Consider the following 26,665-nt stretch of genomic DNA (forward strand, 5'->3'; position numbering starts at 1 on the left):
CATCAATGTTTCTTTCTCTCTCTCTCTCCCTCTCCCTCCCTCCCTCCCTCCCTCCTCACCTCTTCCCCCTTTTCTATCCCCCTCACTCACTCCCATCCACTCTCTCTGAAAAATCAGTGGAAAAAAATGTCCTCCTGTGAGGATTAGCAATAAAAAGAATATCTGCATTGTGAAGTGATTTTATGAAGTGAGGCAAACCTGTATTTTATTGTTCTGTATTCAGCACGCATACTTCATGAATGCCTATTTTATGCCAGTTTGTAGGTGTTTGAGATATAAGTGGCCTACAAAAGCAGACATGATTCCTGTGAGTTTCAAGTCTTGATTCCACCTTGACCTCCTGATAACTGTAGGATCTCAGCAGGTTCTTAGCCTTCTAAGCCTCTGTTTCATCTGTAAGAAGGAAAGAGTAATAGTACCTTTCTTAGGGTCAATTGAGGATCAATTGAGATAATGTATGTTCATAGCCTGGTATCTGATCTGGCATGTGATAAAACAGTGTTACCTTTTATTGTCATCTTAAATATAGCATTTGAAATATAAGTAATTTTCTTTTAAAGAAGTAACTGAACCAGCTTAATTAGTATCATCTTCAATCTGGGATAGTAGTCATCTTTCTTGAATTATTTGAAAAGTCTCATAAATGTTTCATTTGTTCTACATGCTTCCATATACATTTTAGAAATATAGTACATCATAGCCATGTTTTATTTTTCATATTTTAAGGACAGTGCTATAACACTGTGAGACAATTCCAAATGCAAGAGTATATATGATTGGCTCATGGCAGGTATAGTAACCTACTTTTTATCAACTGTTTTCTGAAAAAAGAAGATTAAAAGTCACGTTGTGATTTATTCTTTGGAGAAAAGATTTGAGGAAGATATTCTTCAGTGACTGAAAACAAAAATATTATGACAGCTTCACTCTGACTTGCAATTGGCATTTTGTATGATTTCTTTAGGGGTGTGTGTGTGTGTGTGTGTGTGTGTGTGTGTGTGTGTTTAATCCTCACTGAGGATATTTTTTCATTGATTTTAGATAGAGTGGAAGAGGGAGGGAAAGACAGAGAGAAACACATCAATTGGTTGCCTCCTACACGCGCCCTTGACCGGAATCAAACCCGGGACCTTTTGGTCCGCAGGCCAATACTCTGTCCACTGAGCCATACCAGCTAGGGCTCTTGAGTTTTTTAAATGGAAAGTATTTCCAGATATTCTTAGAAAACAGTAAAACTTAAAAGTAGATATTTTCTATACACTTACAGCACAATATGATTATGTAAGTCCAACTGCAAGTAATTTTGAATTTTAAAAGATACATTTATGGAAAGTTATACAAAAGTGATCAATCTAGTCAAATTTAAGATTATCACATTGTTTTAGGAAATCATGATTTATTAAAAGCTTTAGGAGGAATTAAATACATCCAAATATAGTCCTGGCCGGGTGGTTCCATTGGCTAGAGCATCATCATCCTTTACACCAAAAGGTTGTGGGTTCGATCCACAGTCGGGGAGCGTACAAGAGGCAACCAATCGATGTTTCTCTCTCTCCCTATCTCTTTAACAATCAACAAACACATATCCTTGGGTGAGGATTAAAAAATTTTTTAAGTGTATCAGATAATAATTTTTTTCGAGACAGACATAAAAAATGAATGAAAAATTTCTTTAAGTAGTGGTTTCCATCAATAATAATTTGTTAGAACAGTTAAATTCTCTTTTGTGAATTGATGCAAAACCTTACTTATAATACTTAAAAGGAGATTTGTTCAGTTATCTCCTGTAAAAAGATATGTCAGGGCTATTTTTATTATCAGTAATGAAATTCTGTTAGAGAAAATCTTGCTTTGACATTAAATCACTACAATGTTTTTTTATTACCAAAGTTCAAATGCCAAGGAAAAGTCAACTCATAAGCTGAGTAGGTATATAAACAATTCAATTTCTAAACTGCTAAAGTAGATTTCACTATTTTTCCTATTTTCATAGTTCCTTTAAATTCTCATTTAAAAGTACATTAAATTTTCAGGTACACCAGAGAAAAGTTGATGTTTTCATTGAAGCATTTTCTTTCTTGTTATACATAAAAGAAGATTGTATGGTTGATGTGAAGTGTGTTGTGGTTTTTTTTAATGTAGATTTTTTTTAAAGCACTTCTTTGTATAATAGATTTTAAAATATTTCTCCTAATATGTACAGCCACCTTTTGTGTTATCTTAGATGTTGTAACTGGAAGTCATATTAGCTTTATTGCTAATTCTAATTTATATGTGTAGGCCAACTTTTGGCACATATGCTAATTTATGTAATCTCAATAAAGATTTTCAGAAATATCTTGTTAAAATTAAAAATTAAGATTAAGTTGCAAGTTTTAGTGGTTAAATTTGAAAGGTGCAAATTTAAGATGTAATTTTTTTCTTAGAATACAAAGTATATAAGTGGTATAGAAATGACTAGCTGTTATTTGGGAGGGAAAAAATGCACTCATATTTAAAAGTGAGTTTCTACATTATTTCATTGAGGTAGCTGTATATAAAACTTAATTTAAAAAACAGCTTTTTAGTTAGCATGAAGTAAAAAAATTAAACACAACTCAGTGAATAAGAAAAATGTGTAGTGATGTTCATTTAATATTGTTGAGCTTGAAAAATGAATAGATAGGGTGATTCTGAAAATGAATTCCTGCCTGTATTATTCTAATACCATACTCTGTTGAATTGAAGTTATTCATGCTGTGTTGGAGCTCAGCCTGCAAAGAAGTAAATTTGCTGATTTTTGTCACTTGCAAGACCATCCAGTTATTAGCCTGCCAGTTCATTATACCTGTGCATAATATTGTGTGAAATCATCAAGTGGTACTATTTGTTTTAAAGTGACACATGTAACTTTTTATTATAATGATTAATGCAACCAAAGAAGCCAGTAGTGCTTATATTTTTTATTTTCAGCAAGCAGTTTTCTAGGAATTTTCAGCAATATATCAATTCAGCTATAATTCAAGTATTTAATACAGAAACTATAAATAAGCTTTTGGTGCCTACCAATAGAAATTAAATCAAAATTAATGCCTTCTTACACTCTTTTTGGTTTCACTATGCTCTGTTTTAGTAAATCTGCATATCTGTTTTTCTTGCAATGGTTAATTTTACCAGTTCCGTTTCTTTGTAGATTTTTGCCATAAGTAAAAAGGATTTTAAATCTTGTAGCCCCTTCAAATATTTTATTACCATTTACTTAAATGAATGATGATGTACATGCTTGTTTATTGTAGAAGCACCCAAGACATTTTGATTAAAAGACAGCTTAAGGAAAAATAAACAAATACAGGCATTCAGTCTTTATTTACAATATATAGGAGATCACTGTTTTCATTTTAAGTGTAAGAGTCTGATCAGCAGGAAACCCTAGAGAAGGACATTTTTAGCAATAGAATTTACATACCGTTAGCGCACAGTATTTGATTAGCAGCAGGGCTCTCAGTACAGAGCTAGCTGGGCACATTATTTGGGATGCCTTTGATGCTGTGGTTTTCCGAAGCTTGCTGGCTGCATGCTTGTTGCCTTTGTTCATGACACAGGTAATTACTTGATAAAATGAAGTGCATCGCTGTGAACAATTGACCCTTTGGAACAGTCCAGGCTGGTCAGCAGTCTGAAACCACACTTTAAAGCCATCATTATAGCCTCAAACTTAAGAGTTTCCAAGGTACAGACAAAGGTGTTGTCTTCCTTTAGTACAAGTCGAGTGCCATTTTCAGACTTTATGAAGTATTTAAATTGAATGATATTTGACGATATTGAAAACTCCTCTGGAAAACCATCCAGCCTGCTTTTGGACACCAGAACAATGCGAGATTTGATTTTTGATATGAAATCAGGAGCATTACAGAAGATTCTGAGTCCTTGTGAGCGATCATGGTTATCTGTTATTTCCAAGAAAGTAGTCTCTCTGGATGTTAGCTGTTCTTTCTCCCACCTGGATTTCACTTCCTCTGCCAGTCCCTTGAGCTGAAAGAATTCTGCTTCTTGTGCGAGAAGTTGATTTTCTCGAAACCCTTCAGGCAGTAGAAGTTCTCCATTTCGTAGGAAGTTTAGGACGTGTCTGAAGAGGAGCCCATCCCTGTCTATGAAATAATGGCCATCAGCATCAAACGGGCAGAGGATTTTTCCATTTACTATACCTTCAAGGAAAGTGTCGGGGTACTTGGTCAGTGTTTGCTTTTGAGTAATGTATAAATATCCACCAACGTTGAGGGTCATCAGTGAAGATTTGCAGTTCTTTCCTTGGTCAGCATCTTCCAGGCTGTTGTGTTTCCCTTCATATTCCTTTTCTTTATCTCTTCTGTTTACTTTACACTCCATTTTGGAAAATGCTATTTCAGCTTGTTCTTCTTGGATTTGAAATTTTTACAAAAACTGCCTCACAAACACGCCTTTATTCAGCTGCAGCCTGGTGATGGAATGGAAGTGCTGGCAGCGTCGCTCGCTCTGTCAGCTCGGTTTTGCAGTAGGTGGCGTATCAGCTATGTATGCAGGAGCTCTCTGGAGTAAGACGAGGGAAAAAAAAGATAATTTGCATTTAACTGTATCAGGGAAGGAATTTGTTGTGAAAAGACTTTCAAGTATATTCTTTGAAGTAATAAAAGTTACTCAGGATAAATTAAATTTCCTCTTGACAGTTAAGCAATTATAATTGTTTAATTCTCCAGCTAAGTGTGAGTTTTTATCCATTTTTAAATGTCTACTAAGATATTACTTAATAAGGCAGGCTCTTCATATTGAATAATATTGTCTTTTGGAGTATACAGTATATTGAATTAGTCTCATTTTTTAAAAGTAAATTATAAAGAGAAAACCTAAAGAGAAAGGAACTAGGTATATATGATTTTCTCTTATATAAAAAGCTACACATTTCACAGTGGTGTAGTCATTTTAGAAACCCAAATGGGAACATTTAAACCTGTTATTTGTGATATGGCACTTGAATTTAATTATATTTGTATGTGATTCTGGTTTTGGGGTCTTTAGCAAGTGAGAAGAAGTTTTTTAATATCTGGGGGTTTTTTTTACCGTAAAAGTAAAAAATTAAATATATAGCCTTTGCAGTAATCATTTACATGGTTTTTTTTGTTAAGATTTCCTATAGAATATATATAAGCTTGTTTCACCCTAAACCTGCTTCAGTGCTGAACAAAAGACTTGTACTGACGTAGAAAATATAACTCTGTGTGTGTGTGTGTGTGTGTACGTACTTGTGCTTGTGAAGATAAAAGACAAATTCAAAATACGTACTATAGTGACATGGGAAAGTTGATTTTTGTTGTTGTTTTCAGTGTTCACAAAAGATGGAGAGAAGGACTATAACCTAGGCTTTTTTGTTGTTTTGTTTTTTAAATTGGGAACTGGAATGACATGTGAGTGTTCCTTCTTCCCCTATAACTTGCCTTCCAAAGCATTTTAGTGATCTGAGCTTTCAATTCTAGAATTTAAAGACCCATGATAAGAAGTATGAACATTGTCCCCAGTACACTATTATTTGACTAGTCTGACTGCTAAATTATTCTGGGGAACTACATTGTTTTCAGAATCATAGGACTAGATTTTATATTACATTGATTTATATTTATTTTACATTAAAATAAGCGTTTTTAAATTCTTCAACAGTATGTTGATAGAAATATTGGAGCAGATTCTTCTAAACATGCTTACCTCATGTGTTCTCTAAACAATGTTAGATTTCTCAGTCATAAAAAAATTATATTAGCCCTGGCCAGTATGGCTGTTGATTAGAGAGGAGAGAGAGAATGGGAGGGGGGGGGGGGGGTGAGAGACCGCCTCCCACACAAGCCCCAACCAGGGCTGGGAATCGAACCAACGACCCTTCTGTGTGTGGGCTGGCACTCTAACCATTGAGCAACATTGGCTGGGGCCATTATAAAGATTTTGAATTTAACATTTATATGTCATTGAGATGATCAAAAGTCCGTTGAAATCAAACTAGAAATTTAAATCATAACATTTTTTAGGGCTAGTTATTGCTTAGAGACCATGAGATGTAACCTCTTCGTTTTACCAAAGACACAGTTGCATTCCAGAGAATTTTTAGTGTTTTGTCTAGAACTGTATAGCTTGTTAATGGCCAACACTAAGGACTAAAGCTTCCTCTCCGTCCTGCCTCATTTAAGAAGAGTTTGCTGTTATATTCTGACAATTTCACGTGTGTGTTGACTTTTTGGAATCAAGTCTTCCATTGATATGACTTTTTAAGACATAGTGAATAGATTGGAATTTTTGGTACAACTTTGGAAATACATTCATGGAATTCTTATGTTCATCATCACTGCACATGAGTAGCACCATATAATGGCAGAATCAACCAAAGTTCTTTTCATGAATGTTATGGGACATCAGAACCAATAGAACATAACTGTAGTATAGTGATAGAGACTGTGCTGGTATTTTCTTTGTATGTTTAAAGTGTTGTAGTCTAATACTGTGTGATGCTGGGTCTGCCTCCTTACACCCTGTCACTGGCAGTGAAGCTAGTGCTGCTAGAGGATGGGCTTCCATGGGGTGGGAAGGTGAGGCAGCAGAAGTTGAACTTTTGACCTCTTCAGCCCTCACTCCAGGGCACCTTACATTTGCTGACTTGCTCACTTCTGGTTTTGGATGCCTGTTTTTTAAAACTACTGATGCTTGCTCTTTGTTTCTGTTGCTTGTTTTGACAGGCTGAACTACCCCATCATGTGCCTCTATCCTGTGGTCACTTTTTCTCACTCTAGTGTTCTTGGCTTCCACAAACTTGACGTGTATGATTTGTTTGCCACCTGTGGCTTGGCAACAATAGTTTAACGGAAACCTTGTCTAAATGCCTGACTAGAATCTGATATGAAACCATGTGTCCGTTGTCCCCACTTGCAGTCTTAAAAATGAAAATGGCACACAGTAGGCCTTTTGCATGTAACTTAACTAGAGGCCCAATGCATGAAGATTCGTGCAAGAATAAGCCTTCCTTCCCCTGGCTGCCAGCACCACCTTCGCTCCGGCCCAGAGCCACCTTCCGCCTTTGCGCGCTGCCCAGAGGCCTGGAGTGGCCAAGGTGGGGCAGAACACCTGCGTCCCAGCCCGGCTGCTGCCATCTTTGTCACGTCAATTTGCATATTCCCTCCTTATTGGCTGTGGGTGCCGTCATCTTTGTCGCAAAGTGATGGTAAATTTGCATATTTCATCTTTATTAGATAGGATTGCAAAATGGCACACAGTAGGCCCCACCTTACCCTCATCACTTCATGTTATTCCATTAAAACAAGATGATTGAGGTTTACAGAACTTGAAGGGAGTTGTTCATTATTGCTGCTTATTGTGGTCCACATGCCCCTTAGGAGAAAGCACCTTGGTTGTTTTTTGTTTTGTTTTGGTTTTTTTTTTTCAGTCTATTCTAAACTTACATTTACCTGCTTGAGGTGTGTGGGGTAGGGTAAGCTTATCCTAGGTAATGTCAATCATTTAATTCATTTTATCAAGAATTTAATTCATTTTAATCAAAATCTATTTAAGTGTCCAAACTTTTGTTTTGTTTTGAAATATAAATTCATCTATATTAGATGTTGTCTGGTACTGGGATTGTACTAATACAAGTGCATACTACCTCACCTACCTTATAACTATGAAAATGGTGTTTCAGGACCAAAGCTAATGGAAATATCCATGGTTTGTGTGACCACATTTCTCCGCCTTACTGCAGATACAAACTGGAATTAGGCAGTTGAGTAGATTAAACAGAAGAGCTTAACCCACACATCAATGATTAGCTAGCTCACTTAGTTCCACTAGACTTGAGAGTTTCATCTGCTTTGCAGACAAAGTTTTATTGGAGTTAGATTACCTCTATCTTAGACATCTGTAAATCACACATATACAGGACTCTTTAGCCAACTTTGAGGATTTAAACAATGCCATTGTCAGGTTCTTGATATGAGTATATCCATTGGTTAGGCCCATTTCCTACCCAAATTCTAGCTAAACCTTTCAGTATATAGTGATGCTAATTGTTCACTCTCTGCATTAGGCAAAACTTATTCTAGGCCAGTTGGAGTCATTCCCATCTTATCTACCAATTCCTGACAGGAAATGATGTCATTGTCATCACCATAATTCAATATGAGAAACATTCATTTTGATACTCAGCTATGACTATTTTACTTTAGCGTCTTCTGTTTAAAAAAAAAAAAAATAGCCTAGCTAGTGTGGCTCAGTGGGTGAGCATCAACCCATGAACCAGGTGATCAGGGTTTGATTCCATACCTGGGTTGCGGGCTTGATCCCCAGTTGGGGGCTTGCAGGAGGTAGCTGATCAGTGATTCTCTCTCATCATTGATGTTTCTATCTCTCCCTCTCCCTTCCTCTCTCTGAAATCAATAAAAACATTAATAAAAATAAATTGCACAGTATAATGTATTAACATTTTTAAAGAATCAAGAATGTAATTCATTTTAATCAAAAACTATTTAAGTGTCCAAACTTTTGTTTTATTTTGAAATATAAATTCATCTACATTAGATGTTGTCTGGTACTGGGATTGTACTAATACAAGTGCATACATACTACCTCACCTACCTTATATTGCTGATTAATCACAGTGTCTAAGTAACTATGCAGATAACTTGTATCCTCCTGGGACTCACTAGATATAACCTTTGGCTAAAAGGTGATGTGGATGAGTGATTCCAGTCAGATGAATACACTTATAGATGTTTTACAGTATTAAACTGGGTCTTCAAAGAAGCCCAGGAAACTTTGCTACACCAGCAAATTTTTAGCCTCACTTGAGGAGTTAGAGAAGAATAAAGCACTATGTATCAGAAGGAGCACAAATAAAATGACAGACTAAATGAGAAATTCAGGCAAAGTTCTATCCATATTTCTTTGTGTTGCATTACAGAGGTAATCTTGAAAACAATTTATAAATCGTATTAACTAATGTTTTAAATGTACTTTGGGAGATGAGTATTTCAGGGAAACCTATGTTTTATAATTCTGTAAGCAGGAGTCACTCAGGTTTTTTTTAAATGAGTTTTCTCTTTTTTGAAGTGTAGCCTATGAGTTATTATTCACTAGAAAATTTTATTGTAACCAGATGAGCAAAGCACTCCTATTAACCATCAAGTGAACTTTGAAATTGTATTGAACTTATTTATATATTACTACTTGGCATTCTCTTTAAAAAGATGTTATAAATGGATAACTATTACCTACATTCTCAAATTGAGGTACATGACTTAAACTTACGAAAGTAATATTACTTTGAAATCAGTGGCCAAACGGGTCTCTTCTCCCAAATGCTGACCTCTACCATGTTCCTTCTATTGTCCTCTTATCTTTAGATCCTCTTGTGTCTTTAGAAGTGAGATGGTGTGGAGGAGAGAGAAGGGGGCTTGAATAGCAGAACAAGATATGATAGTTCATAAGAGCAAATGCAGTTTCTTATTCATAGAGAGTAGAGTGATTGGGAATTAGGAATGGAGAACTTTATTATATTGCACATTTTGACATATAACATTTCTGAAACATTAAGCGTTTCAGGGTGTATGTTAAAATTATTGGCTTATAAAAGTTTCATGGCAGTATTTTGTCTTTCTTTAGTGACACATAAAAATGGTGAATATTACAATTGATGGTATCTTGGATTTGATGAAATATTTGAGCAGCACTATGAGTTATTACTCCAGAAAATAAAACTAACAGAGATATAGGCAGGGGAAAAGTGAGAAGGAGTGGGGGTAGGAGAGAGAGATATTAAGGCAGCAGTTCGCAGCCCTAGCTGCTGCATATTAAATTATCTAGGGAGGTTACAAAAATACACTCCCTCTTGCCCTCACAATGCAGTTAGAGAATAATCTCTGGGAGTGAGCCTCTGCAGTTGATTCTAATGGTCAAGCAGAGTTGAAGGACTACTTTATTAAAGACAATGAGCTCAGGAAAGGGAACTTATCTCAAAGTAGTTCTTGATGGGGACATAATTTCTACCCTGTTGTTGTGAGGGTCACTTACAATTAAAGTATCTTTAAAATCATAAAGAACTAAACTAGTGTATGGTATTACTACTGTCACTAATTAAACATGATGAAGAAAACAGGATGAAATTAATAAAATTTGGATCATAATCAGTGATTTTAAAATGTCAGTGATTGCCAATAAGTATTTCATTAATAATATTGATAATAATAATAATATCCCTCAACTATGTTTTAATCTTTCTAAGCAGGGTGTCTGTGTTGTGTTTTTTTCCTTTGTGCCCCTCATGACAGGTAGCACAGTTTTTGGCACTATTTAACTAAAATATAGCCCTATAGTGAGAGTCTTTTCCCTGGGAAAGTTAATCTTTCCCAGAGGGATTTGTTTTTTTCTATTTAATTACTTTTTCTGTTGTTTTTTTAAAAATTCTTTCTCATTTCAAGTGCTGCTGCCAAAGCTGGATTGCAACCTTTGATGAAGGTCTGAGTAAAACAAACTATTACAGTACTTTGATTTCCCTGCCCTTTTGCATTTATTATTATACTAGAGGCCCGGTGCACAAAATTGTGCACTGGGGGCACGGTGTCCCTCAGCCCAGCCTTCACCCTCTCCAGTCTGGGACCCCTCGGGGGATGTCCAACTGCCGGTTTAGGCCCAACCAGGTCATCAGGGGAGGGCAGTTGGGGGCGACCAGGCCTGCAAGGGAGGGAGGGCAGTTGGGTGGGGGGGTGACCAGGCCTGCAGGGGAGGGCAGTTGGGGGAGGCCAGGCCAGCAGGGGAGGGCAGTTGGGGGTGACCGGGCCTGCAGGGGAGGGAGGACAGTTGGGAGCGATCAGGCCAGCAGAGGAGCCGATAGGCGTCAATCAGACCAGCAGGGGAGTGGTTAGGGGGTGATCAGGCAGGCAGGCAGGTGAGTGGTTAGGAGCCAGCAGTCCTGGATTGCGAGAGGGATGTCCGACTGCCGGTTTAGGCCTGCTTCCCAGGGGATCAGGCCTAAGCTGGCAGTCAGACATCCCTCTCGCAGCCTGAGAGCCTTCAGGGGATGTCCAACTGACGGTTTAGTCCCATGAGGAGCGGGTCTAAGCCACAGTCAGACATCCTTAGCACTGCCAAGAAGGCTGGAGAAGCTCTTGCTACTGCCACTGCCCTCACAGCTGTCAGCCTGGCTTGTGGCTGAGCGGAGCTCCCACTGTGGGAGCGCATTGACCACCAGGGGGCAGCTCCTGCATTGAGCATCTGTCCCTTGATGGTCAATGCGAATCATAGCAATAGGTTGTTCCTGGTTGTCCCGCCCTTAGGGTCAATTTGCATATTAACCTTTTATTATATAGGGTTACAGCATTCATATCTTTTATAAAGCTGTATTTTATTTCTGGGTTTATTCAGCCTCTTGTTCTTTAAAACAACTTTGAGGTTAGAGATTATGATTATTTATATAACATCATTACATCATGCCCATATCTGTAGTTAAGAGCTTTTTATATTGGATTAATTGTACGTGTGGTGTAACAAGCGAAAAGAGACTAGCATGAAGTATAGGAGGAATGATAACTTGTGAACTTGCTTTGAAAGTGTTAAAATGTTTTTAAAATGCTCAGTCACTAAGTTATTTCTTTTATCAGAAATCTGTTATGGTTTCTATAGACTTATGTAACAAACTGTACATACTTATGGCCACTGCCTTTGATTATGTACCGTGGCTAACCACTTTCCCTCTTATTCCTAGGCAATCAGTTTTGTCATTCATAGGTACCCTTTGGTCAGCACTACAACATCCGTTTTTTTCTCCCAGTCTGTAGGGGAAAAGTTGAAGAGTAATACTCTGAGTGAAGAAGTTGAAATGTTTTCTAAATACTAAATCTAGTTCTCAAACTATGGTTACAATATTTGGTTTAAAATTAGGAATTCCCAGGGCATTAGGCATATTTGAAATTTGAATATTACTGTAAGAAAACACATTACATTAACAGATAACTTTTGGGAATATTTATATGACTGCGGATTTGTTACTTTTGAGGTAAATCATCAAATCCTAACTCTGTAAGTTTACTGAAATCTGAGCATGATCTTTTATTCCTAAAATTTCTGAAGATTAAATAGAGATTAGAGAATCAATTCACAAGTTTGAATAAAAATTTCCTTTTTAATTAATTAATTAATTAATTTTTATCTCTTAAAGTGTTACAAAGAGTATTACACACGTCTCCTTTTTTCTCCCCTTTGCCGTTCCCCCGGCTCCCCCCCCCCCCCCCCAGTGTCTGGTGTCCATTGGTTATCCTCATAGGCATGCATGTAAGTCCTTCGGTTGATCTCCTACTCCCCACAACCCTCCCCAGGGTTCCCACTGTAGTTCGACATTCTGCTCAATGCTGCTCTGCCCCTGTATCCATCCTTGTTCATCAGTCCATAAGGCTTCTTATTATCCATAAATGAGTGAGTTCATGTGGTATTTTTCTCAGCTTCCCAGGGGCCGTCTCAGTCTCACAGGGGGCCTTTTTAATTTAAAGGGACTGCAAGTTTGCCTAACTGGTTTGTTAAGATGCCAAGTAGCTTGTGTTAATTGGCCTTACCTGTGAATCACAGGCAAAATCTGCTAGGAAAAGGTTTTAAAAGAGGATAATGGCAACTACTAGAAATATTGAAAATAATTTACCTTTTAAATGCACCTGTTCTTCATTACTTTTCCAGACAGGGTAGACAAATTTGATATAAGTGTGAATCCAGAGAAGTAGCTTCAAAAGTCTCGTGGATCAGTCCAAAATCTTGGTTTCTAGCCCACTCGTCTGTGCTTTAACTTGAGTTGTAAGTACTCTTAAAGGCCTCCACGTTGAACTGGATCCAGAGAGGTCTTGTGGAAATGAATGCCTGTAACTTCCTGATGCCTAACATGTTCCTAACATACCGGCTCGAATTACTTACATGCCGATGCTAATAAGCACCCTTCCGGCTTACTTATACCTTTCCCCTAAAATCTTAAGCAATGTCTTAAGGAAGGAAAGAAGCATGGTTTAGTGGAAAGAATATGAAAACATGTTCCCGTGAAGCTTTAAGGTATATGAAGGATTTACATTTTGCTTAGCGAGCTATATCATAAATAAATTGGCTTTTTAAATTTTATTTAAGAGGAGAAAGGATAACAGTGAACAGGGATGTAATGTTATTTAAGAGCAGCCAGTTAATCGGTGCAAAGACTTCTCTTTTCCCTTAAGAAGCATTTAAAAGCTATTTTAGATTTAAAGAAAAAGTTATTTTTTTGTTTGAAAATGGAATATAATGGTCATAAAATTATGGTTTTGGAAAGTGAACTTTATTGCTTTGTGTGAGTGGCCCTGATTAAAGAATAGTGATGAGAGTGGTGGCCATGTTGAAATGGGCCAGGTGCTTTGGACACTTCTTACCCTTCCCAGTGTTATATGGAGAATAGTGAAACTAGAAATTAAATTAGCCTGTTCACGTGCAGTAGTAGGTGCTACTAAATAAGTGAGGAGCATTCATAGATGGTATTAGGTACCTCTTGTGGTATTCAACATTAATAAACACATGGATTTATATAAATAAATTTTTTTCAGGAACAGTATTCTAGATGTATTTTGTTTTTTAAAAAGTATTACTGCCCTGGTTGGTGTGCTCAGTGGTTAGAGTGTTGACCCGCACACCAAAGGGTCTCTGGTTCGATTCCCGGTCAAGGGCATGTACCTACCTGAGTTGTAGGTTCTATCCTTAGCCCCTGTCGGGGAGTGTCTCTCTCTCACATTGATCTTTCTCTCCCCCCGACCCCACTTTCACTCTCTCTAAGACTCAATGGAAAAAATATCCTTGGGTGAGGAGTAACAAAAAAAAAGGATTAATATGTTTTAATAGTGTGCTTTCCTAATACATTTATGGTACTTTATACATTGAAATTTCCCCAAATCTTGTTATTGATATGTTGGTTTTCTAGATAGAACTTTCAGCTTCAGTGAGAAGCAAACTCCAATATAAGATTTGTTTTTGTTTTAAGAAAATTGAAATTCTAATCTTATTAAATCCATTAATGATAGGAAATTATTTTTAGATGTTTTAAATTTAATATAAAATACTTAATAAAATAGGGGCTTATCATTATTTCTTTCCTGGCATACTTAGATGGAAGGTAGGCATTTCTCATCATTGCTCTTTTTGTCATCTAACAGGTTCTTTTTGAGATTTGTTGCATATGTTGCACTGACAGATTCTTGAACCATTGAATTACATATGGTTCACAATTATTGCATATGGGCTACAACAGGAAGCCCCCTGGATTTTGAAGACAAAATTAAGAAAGGTCATCACCCTATGAGAGTTTTTCTAGTATAAATCTTGTAAGTGCGGTTCTGTCTGCACTTTACAATTTGGTTAGTTTATCTCTCTCCCTCAGGGAACTGCATGCTTCCTGAAGATAGTACTGTGTCTTAATCATCTTTGATTCCACAATGCCTAGACCAGTGATGGCGAACCTTTTAAGCATGGCGTGTCAGCATTTTGAAAAACCCTAACTTAACTCTGGTGTCGTGTCACATATAGAAATTTTTTGATATTTGCAACCATAGTAAAACAAAGACTTATACTTTTGATATTTATTTTATACTAGAGGCCCGGTGCACAAAAATTTGTGCACTGGCTGGGGGGGGGGGGAAGGGGGGGTCCCTCAGCCTGGCCTGTGCCCTCTCGCAGTCTGGGACCCCTTGGGAGATAACGACCTGCTGGCTTAGGCCTGCTCCCGGGTGGCAGAGGGCAGGCCCAATCCCTAGTGCAGCACCTGGTCGGGCTCAGAGCAGGGCCGATTGGGGAGTTGGGGCACCGCCCCCTGTCATGCACAGAGCAGGGCGGATTGGGAGGTTGCGATGCCACCCTCAGTCACGCTCAGGGTAGGGCCGAATGGGGGGTTGGGGCACCGCCCCCTGTCACACTCAAGGCAGAGTCGATGGGGAGGTTGTGGCGCCACCCCCTGTCACGCACAGAGCAGGGCCAATGAGGCGGTTGGGGTGCTGCCCCCTGTCACGCACAGAGCAGGGCCCATCAGGGGGTTGGGGAGCTCCCCCCTGTCACGCACAGAGCAGGGCCCATCAGGGGGTTGAGGAGCTCCCCCCTGTCACTCACAGAGTAGGGCCGATAGGGGAGTTGGCACACCGCCCCCTGTCACACACAGAGCAGGGTGGATCAGGGGGTTGGGGCGCTGCCCTCTATCACCCACAGAGCAGGGCTGATCAGGGGGTTGGGGCGCCGCCACTGTCACACTCAGGGCAGGGCAGATGGGGAGGTTATGGCTCTACCCCATCACACACAGAGCAGGGCCCGTGGCGGGGCGGGGGGTTGGGGCGCCGCCCTCTATCACCCACAGAGCAGGGCCGATCAGGGGGTTGGGGCGCCTTCCCCTGTCAGGAACAGAGCAGGGCCGATAGGGAGGTTGTGGCCCTGCCCCCTGTCACACACAGAGCCGCAGGGCGATCAGGGGGTTTGGGTGCTGCCCCCTATCATGCTGATCCCGGTGCCGGGAGGCCTCGCAGCTCCGCTGATCCCGGTGCTGGGAGGCATATTACCCTTTTACTGTATAGGATAGAGGCCTGGTGCACGGGTGGGGGCCGGCTGGTTTGCCCTGAAGGGTGTCCCGGATCAGGGTGGGGGTCCCCACTGGGGTGCCTGGCCAGTCTGGGTGAGGGGCTGAGGGCTGTTTTCACGCTGGGACTGAAGCTCCCAACTGCTCCTTTTCTTCTTTTTTTTTTTTTTATTCTGGGCCAGCTTTAGCTCTGAGGCTCCAGCTCTTAGGCCTCCGCTCCTGAAAGCAGGTATCTGGTTTGTTTCGGTTCTCGAAACTCTGTATCAACTCCAGCTCTGAGATCCCAGCTCTGAGATTCCAGCCGGCTAAAAGCTGGTTTCTGGAGTTTTGTTTAGCATCTGTATTTGTTAAAGTGTTTGAAACTGCAGGCTCAGAGGCCTGCAGCAGCAGGCGGGGAACGTTGGTTTCCTCCGTCATTGAAGCAAGCAAGCCTCATGTTAGTTTCAAGCTGCCTGGCTGCCGGCCGCCATCTTGGCTGACAGTTAATTTGCATATCTCGCTGATTAGCCAATGGGAAGGGTAGCGGTCGTACGCCAATTATCATGTTTCTCTTTTATTAGTGTAGATATTTAAATGCCATTTAACAAAGAAAAATCAACCAAAAAAATGAGTTCGCGTGTCACCTCTGACACGCGTGTCATAGGTTCGCCATCACTGGCCTAGACAGTGCCCTCACATAGTAAGCATTTAGTTAATGTTAGAGTAATGCATAAAGTCATTCACCCTGAAGAGCTGAATCATAAATGCATGGCTGATGAGCCAAAGGATTTCCTGATTCTCTTCTGAAAACCTGGGTGAATTCTCACAGAAATATGACTGAGCCATAGCTTTTCCTAACTATAGTCATACATTTCCAGACTGTAGCAAAGCTGATACTCCATGGGATAGTCATATGTATTATCAAATAAGATACAGTATTTTAAGTGACTTTGCCATAATGCTTGGTGCCTAGTAGGCACACAGTAGTGCTAACTCTTGTTTCCTTCTTTCGTTTCTCCTGAATTTTGTATGAGGGTCACCAAGAAAAATCTTTTTAATGGTAGGAAAAATTGTCCTTCTATTTGGACAATTATTCATAGCACTTCAATGTCTAGTTTGGACACACCCAAATTAATGATTCTGCTGGAAAGAGAAGTCAGAGCAACTGGCAGGCAGAACTGGTACACAGAATAACCTAGACAATGGACCTGCCCAGTTTCACAATACTTTTTTGGCTGGCTGTTCAAGTCATTATGTGTTCTAGGATTTTATTTACATATATATGGATGTGTATGCTTGTATATATTCAATTTTTAAAATTTACGTCCTTTTAAGCTACTCTCGAGAAAGAGCTAAATGCATTAAAGCTATTTTATTGGCAAGGAGCAGCCCAATAAATAAACCTGACAGGAGCCTGTTTTTTTACTAGCCAAGAATAAAGTTTTTCTCTATTCTGACCAATGACTCTACTATAAACTTTAATTCCTTTTGAAAAAATTAAACAAGATAGAAACAGACTCAGAGATACAGAGAACACACTGACAGTTGACAGAGGAAAATGGGGTGGGGAAGATGGTAAAACAGGTGAAGAGATTAAGAAATACAAATTGTTCCTAGCCGGTTTGGCTCAGTGGATAGAGCGTCGACCTGCGGAATGAAGGGTCCCAGGTTCAATTCCGGCCAAGGGCACATGCCCAGGTTGCCGGCTCGATCCCCAGTAGGGAGCGTGCAGGAGGCAGCCGATCCATGATTCTCTTTCATCATTGATGTTTCTGTCTCTCCCTCTCCCTTCTCTCTGAAATCAATAAAAACTTATTTTTAAAAAAGAAATATAACGCCGTATCCGGTTTGGCTCAGTGGATAGAACGTCAGCCTGCGGACTAAAGGGTCCCAGGTTCGATTTCGGTCAAGGGCATGTACCTTGTTGTGGGTACATCCCTAGTAGGGGTCGTGTAGGAGGCAGCTGATCGATGTTTCTCTCTCATCGATGTTTCTAACTCTCTATCCCTTTCTCTTCCTCTCTGTAAAAAAAATCAGTAAAATATTTTAAAAAAGAAAAGAAATATAAGATCCAATGGACTGGCCTTCAAAAAAAAATACAAAATGGTAGTTACAGAATAGTCACAGAGATGTAAATTACAGCATAGGGAATATAGTCAATAATCTACACTAATAAAAGAGAAAAATAGTAATTGGCGTACGGCTATACCGTTTTCATTGGCTAATCAGGGCTATATGCAAATTAACTGCCAACTAAGATTGGCAGTTAACTGCCAACAAGATGGTGGCTAATTTGCATATGTAGGCACAATGCAGGGAGGCGAAAGGGAAAGCAGGAAGAAGCCCCCTGCCACTGACAGTGATCGGAAACCCAGGGGGGAGCTAAGAGCTGGGGGGCAGGGCAAAGGCAGCCCTGGGGCCATGATCGGAGAATCAGGCGCCTTTGCCGCCCTGGCCAGTGATAGCAGGAAGTAGGGGTGGAGCCAGCGATGGGAGCTGGGCAAGGTCGAAGCTGGCAGTCCCAGGAGCTAGGGGTCCCTTGCCTGGGCCTAAAGCGAAGCCCACGATCGCGGCGCCCCCCGCTGCCACTGCGGGTCCCCGCTGCCCGGGCCAGACGCCTAGGCCAGAGGCGTTAGGCCTGGGCAGGGGCGGAGCCTGCAACCGCGGGGACCTAGGGGTCCCCTGCCCAGGCCTGACACCTCTGCCGGAGGCCTCAGGCCTGGTCAAGGGGCCGATCCGGTGATTGGTGATCGGAGGGTGATGAGGGTCAACTCCTCTGGCTGAGGCATCAGGCCTGGGCGGGGGGCGGAGCCGGGGATTGGGGGGATATGATGGTCCCCTTGCCCAGGCCTGAAGCCTGGGTCAGAGGCGTCAGGCTTGGGCGGGGGGTGGAGCAAGCGATCAGAGGGAGATGGGGGTCCCCTGCCCAGGCATGATTCCTGGGCCAGAGGCCTCAGGCCTGGGCGGGGGCCAGAGCCAGTGATCGGGGGGAGATGGGGGTCCCCTGTCCAAGCCTGACACCTCTGGCGGAGGCGTCAGGCCTGGGCAAGGGGCCGATCAGGCGATCGGAGGGTGATGGGGGTCAACGCCTGAGGGCTCCCAGTATGTGAGAGGGGGCAGGCTGGGCTGAGGGACACTCCCCCCCCCCCCCCAGTGCACGAATTTCGTGCACCGGGCCCCTAGTATAATAATAACTGTGTATGAGGCCGGGTGGGTACTAGACTTATTGGGGGTATCACTTCATGAATTATATAAATGTCTAACCTCTGTACTGTATACCTAACGCTATTACAGAATAATATTGAATGTAAACTGTAATTTTAAAATATATTCCTTTTGTTTCTTTGATTTTTATTATTTATTTTATTATTACTGTGGGTAATGTGTCAGAATACAATCTTGAATATGATAAATGTTAACTCTGAATACATTTGTTATTTTTTTCTTTCCATTCAAGATAAGCTTTCATTGGAAGGAATAGTGGTACAAAGAGCTGAATGCCGACCTGCTGCAAGTGAAAACTACATGAGATTAAAGAGGTTGGTGTTTTTTAACTTTAAAATAGTACCTGATATTTCCTTTTGGGGATTGAAATGCATATGTTAGATTGCCTATTGACTGCAACTATCGTTATAATTGAAAGGTTTTTCAAAAGCTGTTTGGTTTTAAAACCAAGTAAGAACAAAATTCCAGTTATAAAATAAGTCATAGGAATGTAGTTTACAGCAGGGTGACTACATTTAATAATATTTTATTGCATATTTGAAAGTTGCTAAGAGAGTAGATCTTAAAAATTCTCATCATAAGAAAAACTGTTTTGTAACTATGTATGGTAACTAGCGTTAACTACACTTATTGTGGTGATCATTTTGAAATGTATATGATTATCAAGTCATTATGTTGAACAACTAAAACTACACCTAAAAATATAATGTTATATGTCATTTATACTTCAGTTTTTAAAAACCCCAAGTAAGAGTTTCTTTGGTAAGGGAACTTTCAGAACATGGGCTGTTTATTTGTGGTATTTTAAGATACTGTGTATTATAACATGGAATCAAACATTTTAAAACTTCTTTTTTTAGTTGTCCATATAAATCTTGATTTTCCAAAGCTGTGTAATGATATCTTTGTACTATTTTATTTTCAAAGGTTATAATCTTCCCATAATATCTAAAATACTACACTGTATAAAGCAAGTATATTAGTAGAATACCATCCTTTACTCTTAATCTGCAGAGAACATTTTATAAACTTATTACTTTGTTAGAGCTTTTGTTTCAGGGTCCTCACTTTCCCACTTTTGTATGTGGCTAATATTTTGTAATTAATATTTAAAGAATGACTACAAATTCTTGATACTTTAAGTTTTTTGACTTTCAGAGGCAGCAATTTTTAAACCCTGAAGAATTGTATTATACTTCTATAGTTTATATTGAATGTATTTCAACCCCATATAGTTTAGAATCATAAATTTATTTGTTTCAGTACTTACTATGTGAAACAAAACAGACGAAATTCTGCCCGGTGGAGCTTCATTTTAGTAGACTGTAACTACACAGAGCTGGTAGTTGAGAATACCTGCTCATGTGGTAGTGGCAGCCTCTCGGATTTCAGTATTCTCATTTATAAAAGAGGCTGGTTGAGTTGGATCATCTCTAAATTGCACATTATCTTTTTAATTTTCCCCCTCTTCTCGATTAGATTAGAGTTTATTTCTTGGGAATGAAAAAAAGAGACTGGTTTTCTTGTCCAATAATTCCTTTAATTTAAATGCCTCCCCACAGCAAATAAAAGTATGACAATCAAAATGAAAAAAAAATTTATAACAGAAAATAACTTTGGAACTTTTGCAGAAGATGTTTCTCTCTTTGTTTTTAGCCTGTAAAGTCTTTTTGAAGATTTGTCTTCAAATAACTACTGAAATTGGAAAATGCAAAATCTGGTTACTCAGCTGCTTGCCAAGATTTTTTCTGTGGTCTTTATTTTCTTTAAAGGTTTCTAAAGATTTCTGATAATGAGCAGGCAAGTCGCTGGTGCTTATGAAATGGCTGCTTTTTTTCTTAACAAAAAAGAAATTAAAATTGTTTAGCCTTTATAGTGTGTTAAAACAGCAGCCATTGCATATTTCAGTTACTTAAGTGGCTTAAGGAAATAGGGTGCTTCAGGAGATGGTAATCGTCTGAGTTTCATAAAACAGATGCCTACCATAAGTTTTGAAGAGGGAGAATTTTTTACCAAGTGGGAAAACACAGGAGTAAGAACACTCTAAACCAGCCGTGGGCAAACTACGGCCCGCAGGCCCGTTTGAAATGAATAAAACTAAAAAAAAAAAGACCGTACCCTTTTATGTAATGATGTTTACTTTGAATTTATATTGGTTCACACAAACACTCCATCCATGCTTTTGTTCCGGCCCTCCGGTCCAGTTTAAGAACCCATTGTGGCCCTCGAGTCAAAAAGTTTGCCCACCCCTGCTCTAAACAGAGATATGAAGGCACAAAGACTTGGGGAACACAGTAGAGACTTGCTTATAGTCCTGCAAGCCTGGAATGCAGGATTTGTTGTAGGCAGAACAAACAGAAGCTCCAGCCCAGAACTTTTCTTTGAACTCCAAACTTATACACCCCAGTGCCTGGTTCAATGTCCAATAGATATTTTGAATATGTCAAAAATTGAACTTCCCATCTTTCCCCAAAAACCTGCTCCACCAGCAGTCTTTCTCATTTGAGTTAACTCTGCCCTCCCATTTTGTCAGTCCAGAACCTTGATCACATTCCTGTCTCCTCTCTCACACCCCACTCCAATGTGTCAGAAAAATCTGATTAACACTACCTTTAAATATTACACATCTGCAGTCTGACTGTTTCTCATCACCCACATGATCTGTCATTTCTCACCTGGATCACTGCAGTAGCCTCCTAGCCGAGTTCCTGCTTCCACCTTTGCCCCACTGTAGTCTGTTGTCAGCACAGTAGTCAGAGCAGTTCTCTTAAAATCTGTCAAGTCATGCCATTCCTCTGCTCACATGTCACTTGCAATGCTGCTATATTATTCAGAATAAAATTAAAGCCCTTGCAGTTGTCTGCAGGATCCTACATGATCACCCTGTCATTCCTCCCCCTTCTCTCCACATTCATCTCCTAATAGTCCATAGTACTCTAGGCACACTTCTGTAATAGGGCCTTTGTTTTGGATGTGCTTTTCTGTTTGCAATGTATTTTCTCCAGATTAACTGCACGGCTCAACTCCTCACCTCTTTCAAGTCTCTTTTCAGATTCTGCTTTAATAAGGCCCATCCTGACCATGCTACTTCCTTCTATACTTGTATTTTCTTCATAGCACATAACACTTTCTAATGTATGTACCATATAACTTACATTTATTGCCATCCTTGCTCTAGTGCAGGACAGAATTGGCAATTCAGTACTTGAGCTATGCTGTACCTAGATATATCGTCACAAATATGCTCAAAGTTTTTCAGGGATGCCCTGACTATCTACTTCTTAACAACATTCAAGTTTTTGATAATCTGGCTCTAGTCTCACTTTCTGACTTCATTTTCAAATAATCTCCTTTACCTAGACATCAGATGGCTGTATCACACTAGAAATTGTTACCCCAGATGTGCTAGGCACTTTTACATCTTATGCCTTTGTTACATGCTGCATATTCCACCTAGTATGCCTTATCTACCTTCTGCCAAGATCCTTCTGAGGCTTTAAAACCAACCCACTTGTCACTTAGGGAAACCTTCTCATAGCTTCTACTCCCATTCCAGTTAGGATCTGCCACCCTCCTTTTCTACATTTCACATACTTATTTATTCTTCTTTAATGGTTTATATAAATGTCTGTTTTCTACTGTTTACATACATCTTCTACAAGATTATGAACTTCCTAAAAACAGGGACTGTGAATTTCATTTTTCTTCTCACTCTTCCTCCCTCTTTTTTATATTCTCTGCACGTAGCATAATGTGTTACAAATATTAAAAACCGAAAAAGATTTGTTGGGTTGAAATGGGTTGAAATAGAAAGGAATGGTGAAACTCCAGGTATCGAAACATAGGACTCAACAACACTCAGCTTCTTTAATTTTCTTACTCTGAACTGCACTTGAAACCTGGCGTTGATTTTTCAGTCCATATACACATGTATATATGCACACATGTGCATATGCATGCACACACGTCTTTCTTTGAGAAGAGGAAGTGATTATAAAACAAGTGTAAATCTATTTCATCAACAATTAAGAATTTTTTCAAAATATAAAGTGTTGAATAGTCTTCCATTTATTTGTCAAAACCTTTTCTTAAGTCAGTAAGGGTTTTTTTTGTTACTCAGTGAGATTTTACTGTATTGTATTTTAGCAAATAGCAGTTGAACTACACTTTTAGTACCATAAATGGGTATATTAGCAAGTGTATTTTATATCTATATATACAAAAGCCAAGCAACCGGGACGCCGGAACGACTGGTCGCTATGATGCGCACCCGCGGCTGGCCGGCCAACCTCCCACAGCCATTCCCCCTAGCCGGCCCTGCCCCCATCAGCCCACGTCCCCTCCCTCCCACCCGCCCGGCCCAATAGGCCCACATTGGGGGGGTTGGGGGGGTGGACCCCACATGTGCATGAATTCGTGCACGAGGCCTCTAATTTATAAATAATGCTCTTAAGGATTAGTGTTACTTAACAGGACTTTAATTTTAGTAATAAATTCTCATAGCTCTCTGCTATTAAATTTTAGTCAGATCTTATGAGAATTATAACTCTCATGTTAATAAAATATAAGAGTCTGTCATTCATTTAGATAAAAGTAGAAATTAGTACTGCAGTAACCTCAAGAAATATGTAAACCCTTAAATATTCAAGTCAAGAAAGAAGAGAATCTTATGTTATATATTTTTTTGTTCTATTCCATCTCATGAAATCCCATTCCATTTAGCCACCAAGAAAACCAAAAAAAAAAAAAGCCCAAAGGAAAAAATGCAAATGTCTTTAATAATAGCTCTTACCTCCTCTACTAATTAAATTTTTTTAATTTGCGTTTTTATTAAGTATAAATCTTAGTTAAACATCTTGAGTTTTTTTTTAATAGTTGAATGATAAATTATATAATCACCCTATTTGTAATATATGTTGTATGTCTTAAATTTAAAGGGACATAAATATTACATACACAAGCATCCTAATGTGTGTTTTATTGTAGAAAAGACATAGTACTAGGAAAATATGGAACTCTACTTCAATTTTGAATGACAGCTTTGCTGGATAAAGTAATCTTGGTTGTAGGTTCTTACTATTCATCACTTTGAATATTTCTTGCCACTCTCTTCTGTCCTGCATAGTTTCTGTTGAGAAATCAGTTGACAGTTGTATGGGTACTCCCTTGTAGGTAACTGACTTTTTTTCTCTTGCTGCTTTTAAGATTCTCTCTTTGTCTTTTGCTCTTGGCATTTTAATTATGATGTGTCTTGGTGTGGTCCTCTTTGGAATCGTTTTGTTTGGGGTTCTCTGCGCATCCTGGACTTGTAAGTCTATTTCTTTCACCAGGTAGCGGAAGTTTTCTGTCATTATTTCTTCAAATAGGTTTTCAATCTCTTGCTCTCTTTCTTCTTCCAGCACCCCTATAATTCAGATGTTGGTACGCTTGAAGTTGTCCCAAGGGTCCTTAAACTATCTTCATATTTTTGGATTCTTTTTTCTTTTTGTTTTTCCGGTTGGGCGTTTTTTGCTTCTTTGTATTTCAAATCTTTGACTTGATTCTTGGGATCCCCTAGTCTGCTGTTGCGTCTCTGTATAATATTCTTTATTTCAGTCAGTGTATGCTTAATTTCTAGGTGGTCCTTTTTCATATCCTCGAGGGTCTCACTAAATTTATCAGCGGTTTCTAGAAAATTCTTGAAAAACCTTATAACCATGGTTTAGAACTCTATATCCAGTCATTTGCTTTCCTCCTTTTCTGTCATTTGTGACCTGTTTCTTTGTCTCTGCATTTTGGCTGCTTCCCTGTGTTGGTAGAGTGGCTTTGTGTGCTAGGTGTCCTATAGGGCTCAGTGGCTCAGCCTCCCCAATTACCTGAGGTGGACACTCTTGGTGCACCCCTTTGTGGGCTTTGTTCACAGTCTTGTTGTAGTTAAGCCTTGATTGTTGTAGGTATCACTGGGAGGAATTGACCTCCAGGCCAGTTGGCTGTGAGAATCAGCTGTGGTTATGGTGGGAGAACTTCTGTGCTGAAGACACCCTTCTGGGGCAAGACTTGCTTCAGTGGGGCTTTGGTGCTCACTGAGTCTGCCCCCTGAGTGTGTCCCTTATGGATCTAAGGAGTTGTAATCTGGATGGTCCACTCTTACCAGTGGGTATAGTGGCTTTTGGATCTCTAAGGAGGTGCTAATTTAGCCTCTGCCTGAGGCTATCCAGCAGGAGCTACAGAGAGATCTGCAGATTCCTTTTCTTTGTTTGGAGTTTGGAGGTGCCTAGATGAGGCCCACCTGTGAGGCAGTGCAAGCTGCTGTGGGGCCTTGGGCCTTCTTTTTGGAAGTTCTGGGTCTCTCTGACCCAGCTGCAGTTAGTTAGGTAATTTTCAGATTGCAAAGGGCCAGAGCATTCATATGCAAAAGCCTCTGCACACAGCTGGGTGGGGCGGGGTCCCAGGGAATCAACAGGGTGGAGCAAACAGCTATGGCTGATCCTCAGCCCTGCCCTGAGAGGACCGGGGTCTCACTGTTCCGAGGTAATCGCTGCAAGTGCCTCTGAGAGAAAGCCGCCCTTGAGTTCTGCCCGATGCCAGACCGTCCAGTTTCTCCCTGTATGAGTCTGGGTCCCCAGAGACTCGCCCAGAACTGGAGTTCAGAGCAGTCGGGAGCTTGTCTCTCCCTCCCGATTGAAAAAGACAGCCGCGTTCTCAGTTGCCAGCCCTTTCTGCGTGAGCCTCCATACCTCTGCACTTTATTTCCACACCGCACCTCCTCTGAGTCTCAGTGTGCTTTTCTCTTTCCTTCTAGTTGTAGAATCTCCACTCAGCCAGCCTTCCTGTGGTTCTGGATGATGTCCGTTTTGTCTTTTAGTTGTTTTTTTGAAGTTGTGCGAGGCAGCAATTTCCGGTGTTTACCTATGCCGCCATCTTGGTTTTCTCCATGTAAATTTTTATATCAAGTTTATTAAACACCAAAATGAATAATAAACTGAAAATGGTTTTATAGAAAACCATTTTTCTATTAATCCTCAGTAATAGTTAAGGTCATAGCAGTAATTCGGAATTTTATAATTTCATGACCAGGGAGGTACAGCATTAAATTTTAGCTTTCTGTAATCTTATTTGAAACAGCTTTCATTGAATAGAGTTTTTGGAAAATGTTGAGGTTAAGGGTTAATATCCCAGTGTCAGGATGCTTTCATTTGCAAGAATCAGAAAACCCAAATCAAAATAGCTTAAAAATAAAAGGAATTCACTGACTCACATAAATCGAATCCATTGGTACTGTGGGTATTAGCCATAACTTTCTCTAGAAGTTCTCTAAATCATCAGTGCTCTACCTCTGTTTCTCATTTTCTTGGGGCTGTCTTTCTCCGGCTTGACTCTTCTTAGGCCAGTTTATCTTCTGGTAGCAAGATAGCTGCATGTAGCTCTCAGGATTACCTGCGTCTTTATTCATATGAGGACCCAGAATTTAAGTGACCTTGTCTTTAGCCATTAACAGAACCCTTCACTTCATTCGATGGGCTAACATAGGTTCTGAGTCTATCCCTGAACCAATAAATGTGTCAGTGGAGATGGGATACATGGACTGGTTAGGTCCTACCTCTGGAAATATACAGGCAGTAGGGTCAATCCCATCCAAAGCATGTGACCACTCCTCAAAGGGGAAGGAGTGGAGTGGGTGCTAGGGAGGCAATCATAAGATCTGCAGCAAAACCTTTTTTCCAGAAAGCATCTTAGGAATAGGAAACACTCATCAGAGAAATTCATACTCTTGATTGCTTCTCTGTATAGAGGGCCAAGACTTTTATTAGAGAGCAATTCTGGATCTACAGAGATGCTTTGATAATAGGTTGAGGTAGTTAAAAGAGTTGGGCTCAGTCAGATTGCCTG

The 26,665-nt window shown here is 39.9% G+C and overlaps 2 protein-coding genes across 3 annotated transcripts in view; one reads left to right on the forward strand and one right to left on the reverse strand.

Moving 5' to 3' along the window:
• GTF2F2 (general transcription factor IIF subunit 2) overlaps positions 1 to 26,665 on the forward strand; it is a 159,289-nt gene that overhangs the window by 54,640 nt on the left and 77,984 nt on the right. For both annotated transcript variants that reach the window (XR_013995502.1, XM_081082776.1), the window contains exon 5: positions 19,029 to 19,110. Coding sequence is in view for 1 of the 2 variants with exons in the window: in XM_081082776.1 (XP_080938902.1) it covers positions 19,029 to 19,110 (82 nt within the window). In the remaining variant the exon portion in view is untranslated. The remainder of the gene's footprint in view (positions 1 to 19,028; positions 19,111 to 26,665) is intronic.
• On the reverse strand, positions 3,457 to 4,441 carry KCTD4 (potassium channel tetramerization domain containing 4). Its single transcript, XM_081082770.1, has one exon. It carries the CDS (start codon positions 4,363 to 4,365, stop codon positions 3,586 to 3,588), a length of 780 nt encoding a protein of 259 aa, XP_080938896.1. The 5' UTR covers positions 4,366 to 4,441; the 3' UTR covers positions 3,457 to 3,585.

This window comes from Myotis nattereri, assembly GCF_964212035.1.
Source record: "Myotis nattereri genome assembly, chromosome: 2".
NCBI classification, from domain to species: Eukaryota; Metazoa; Chordata; class Mammalia; order Chiroptera; family Vespertilionidae; genus Myotis; species Myotis nattereri.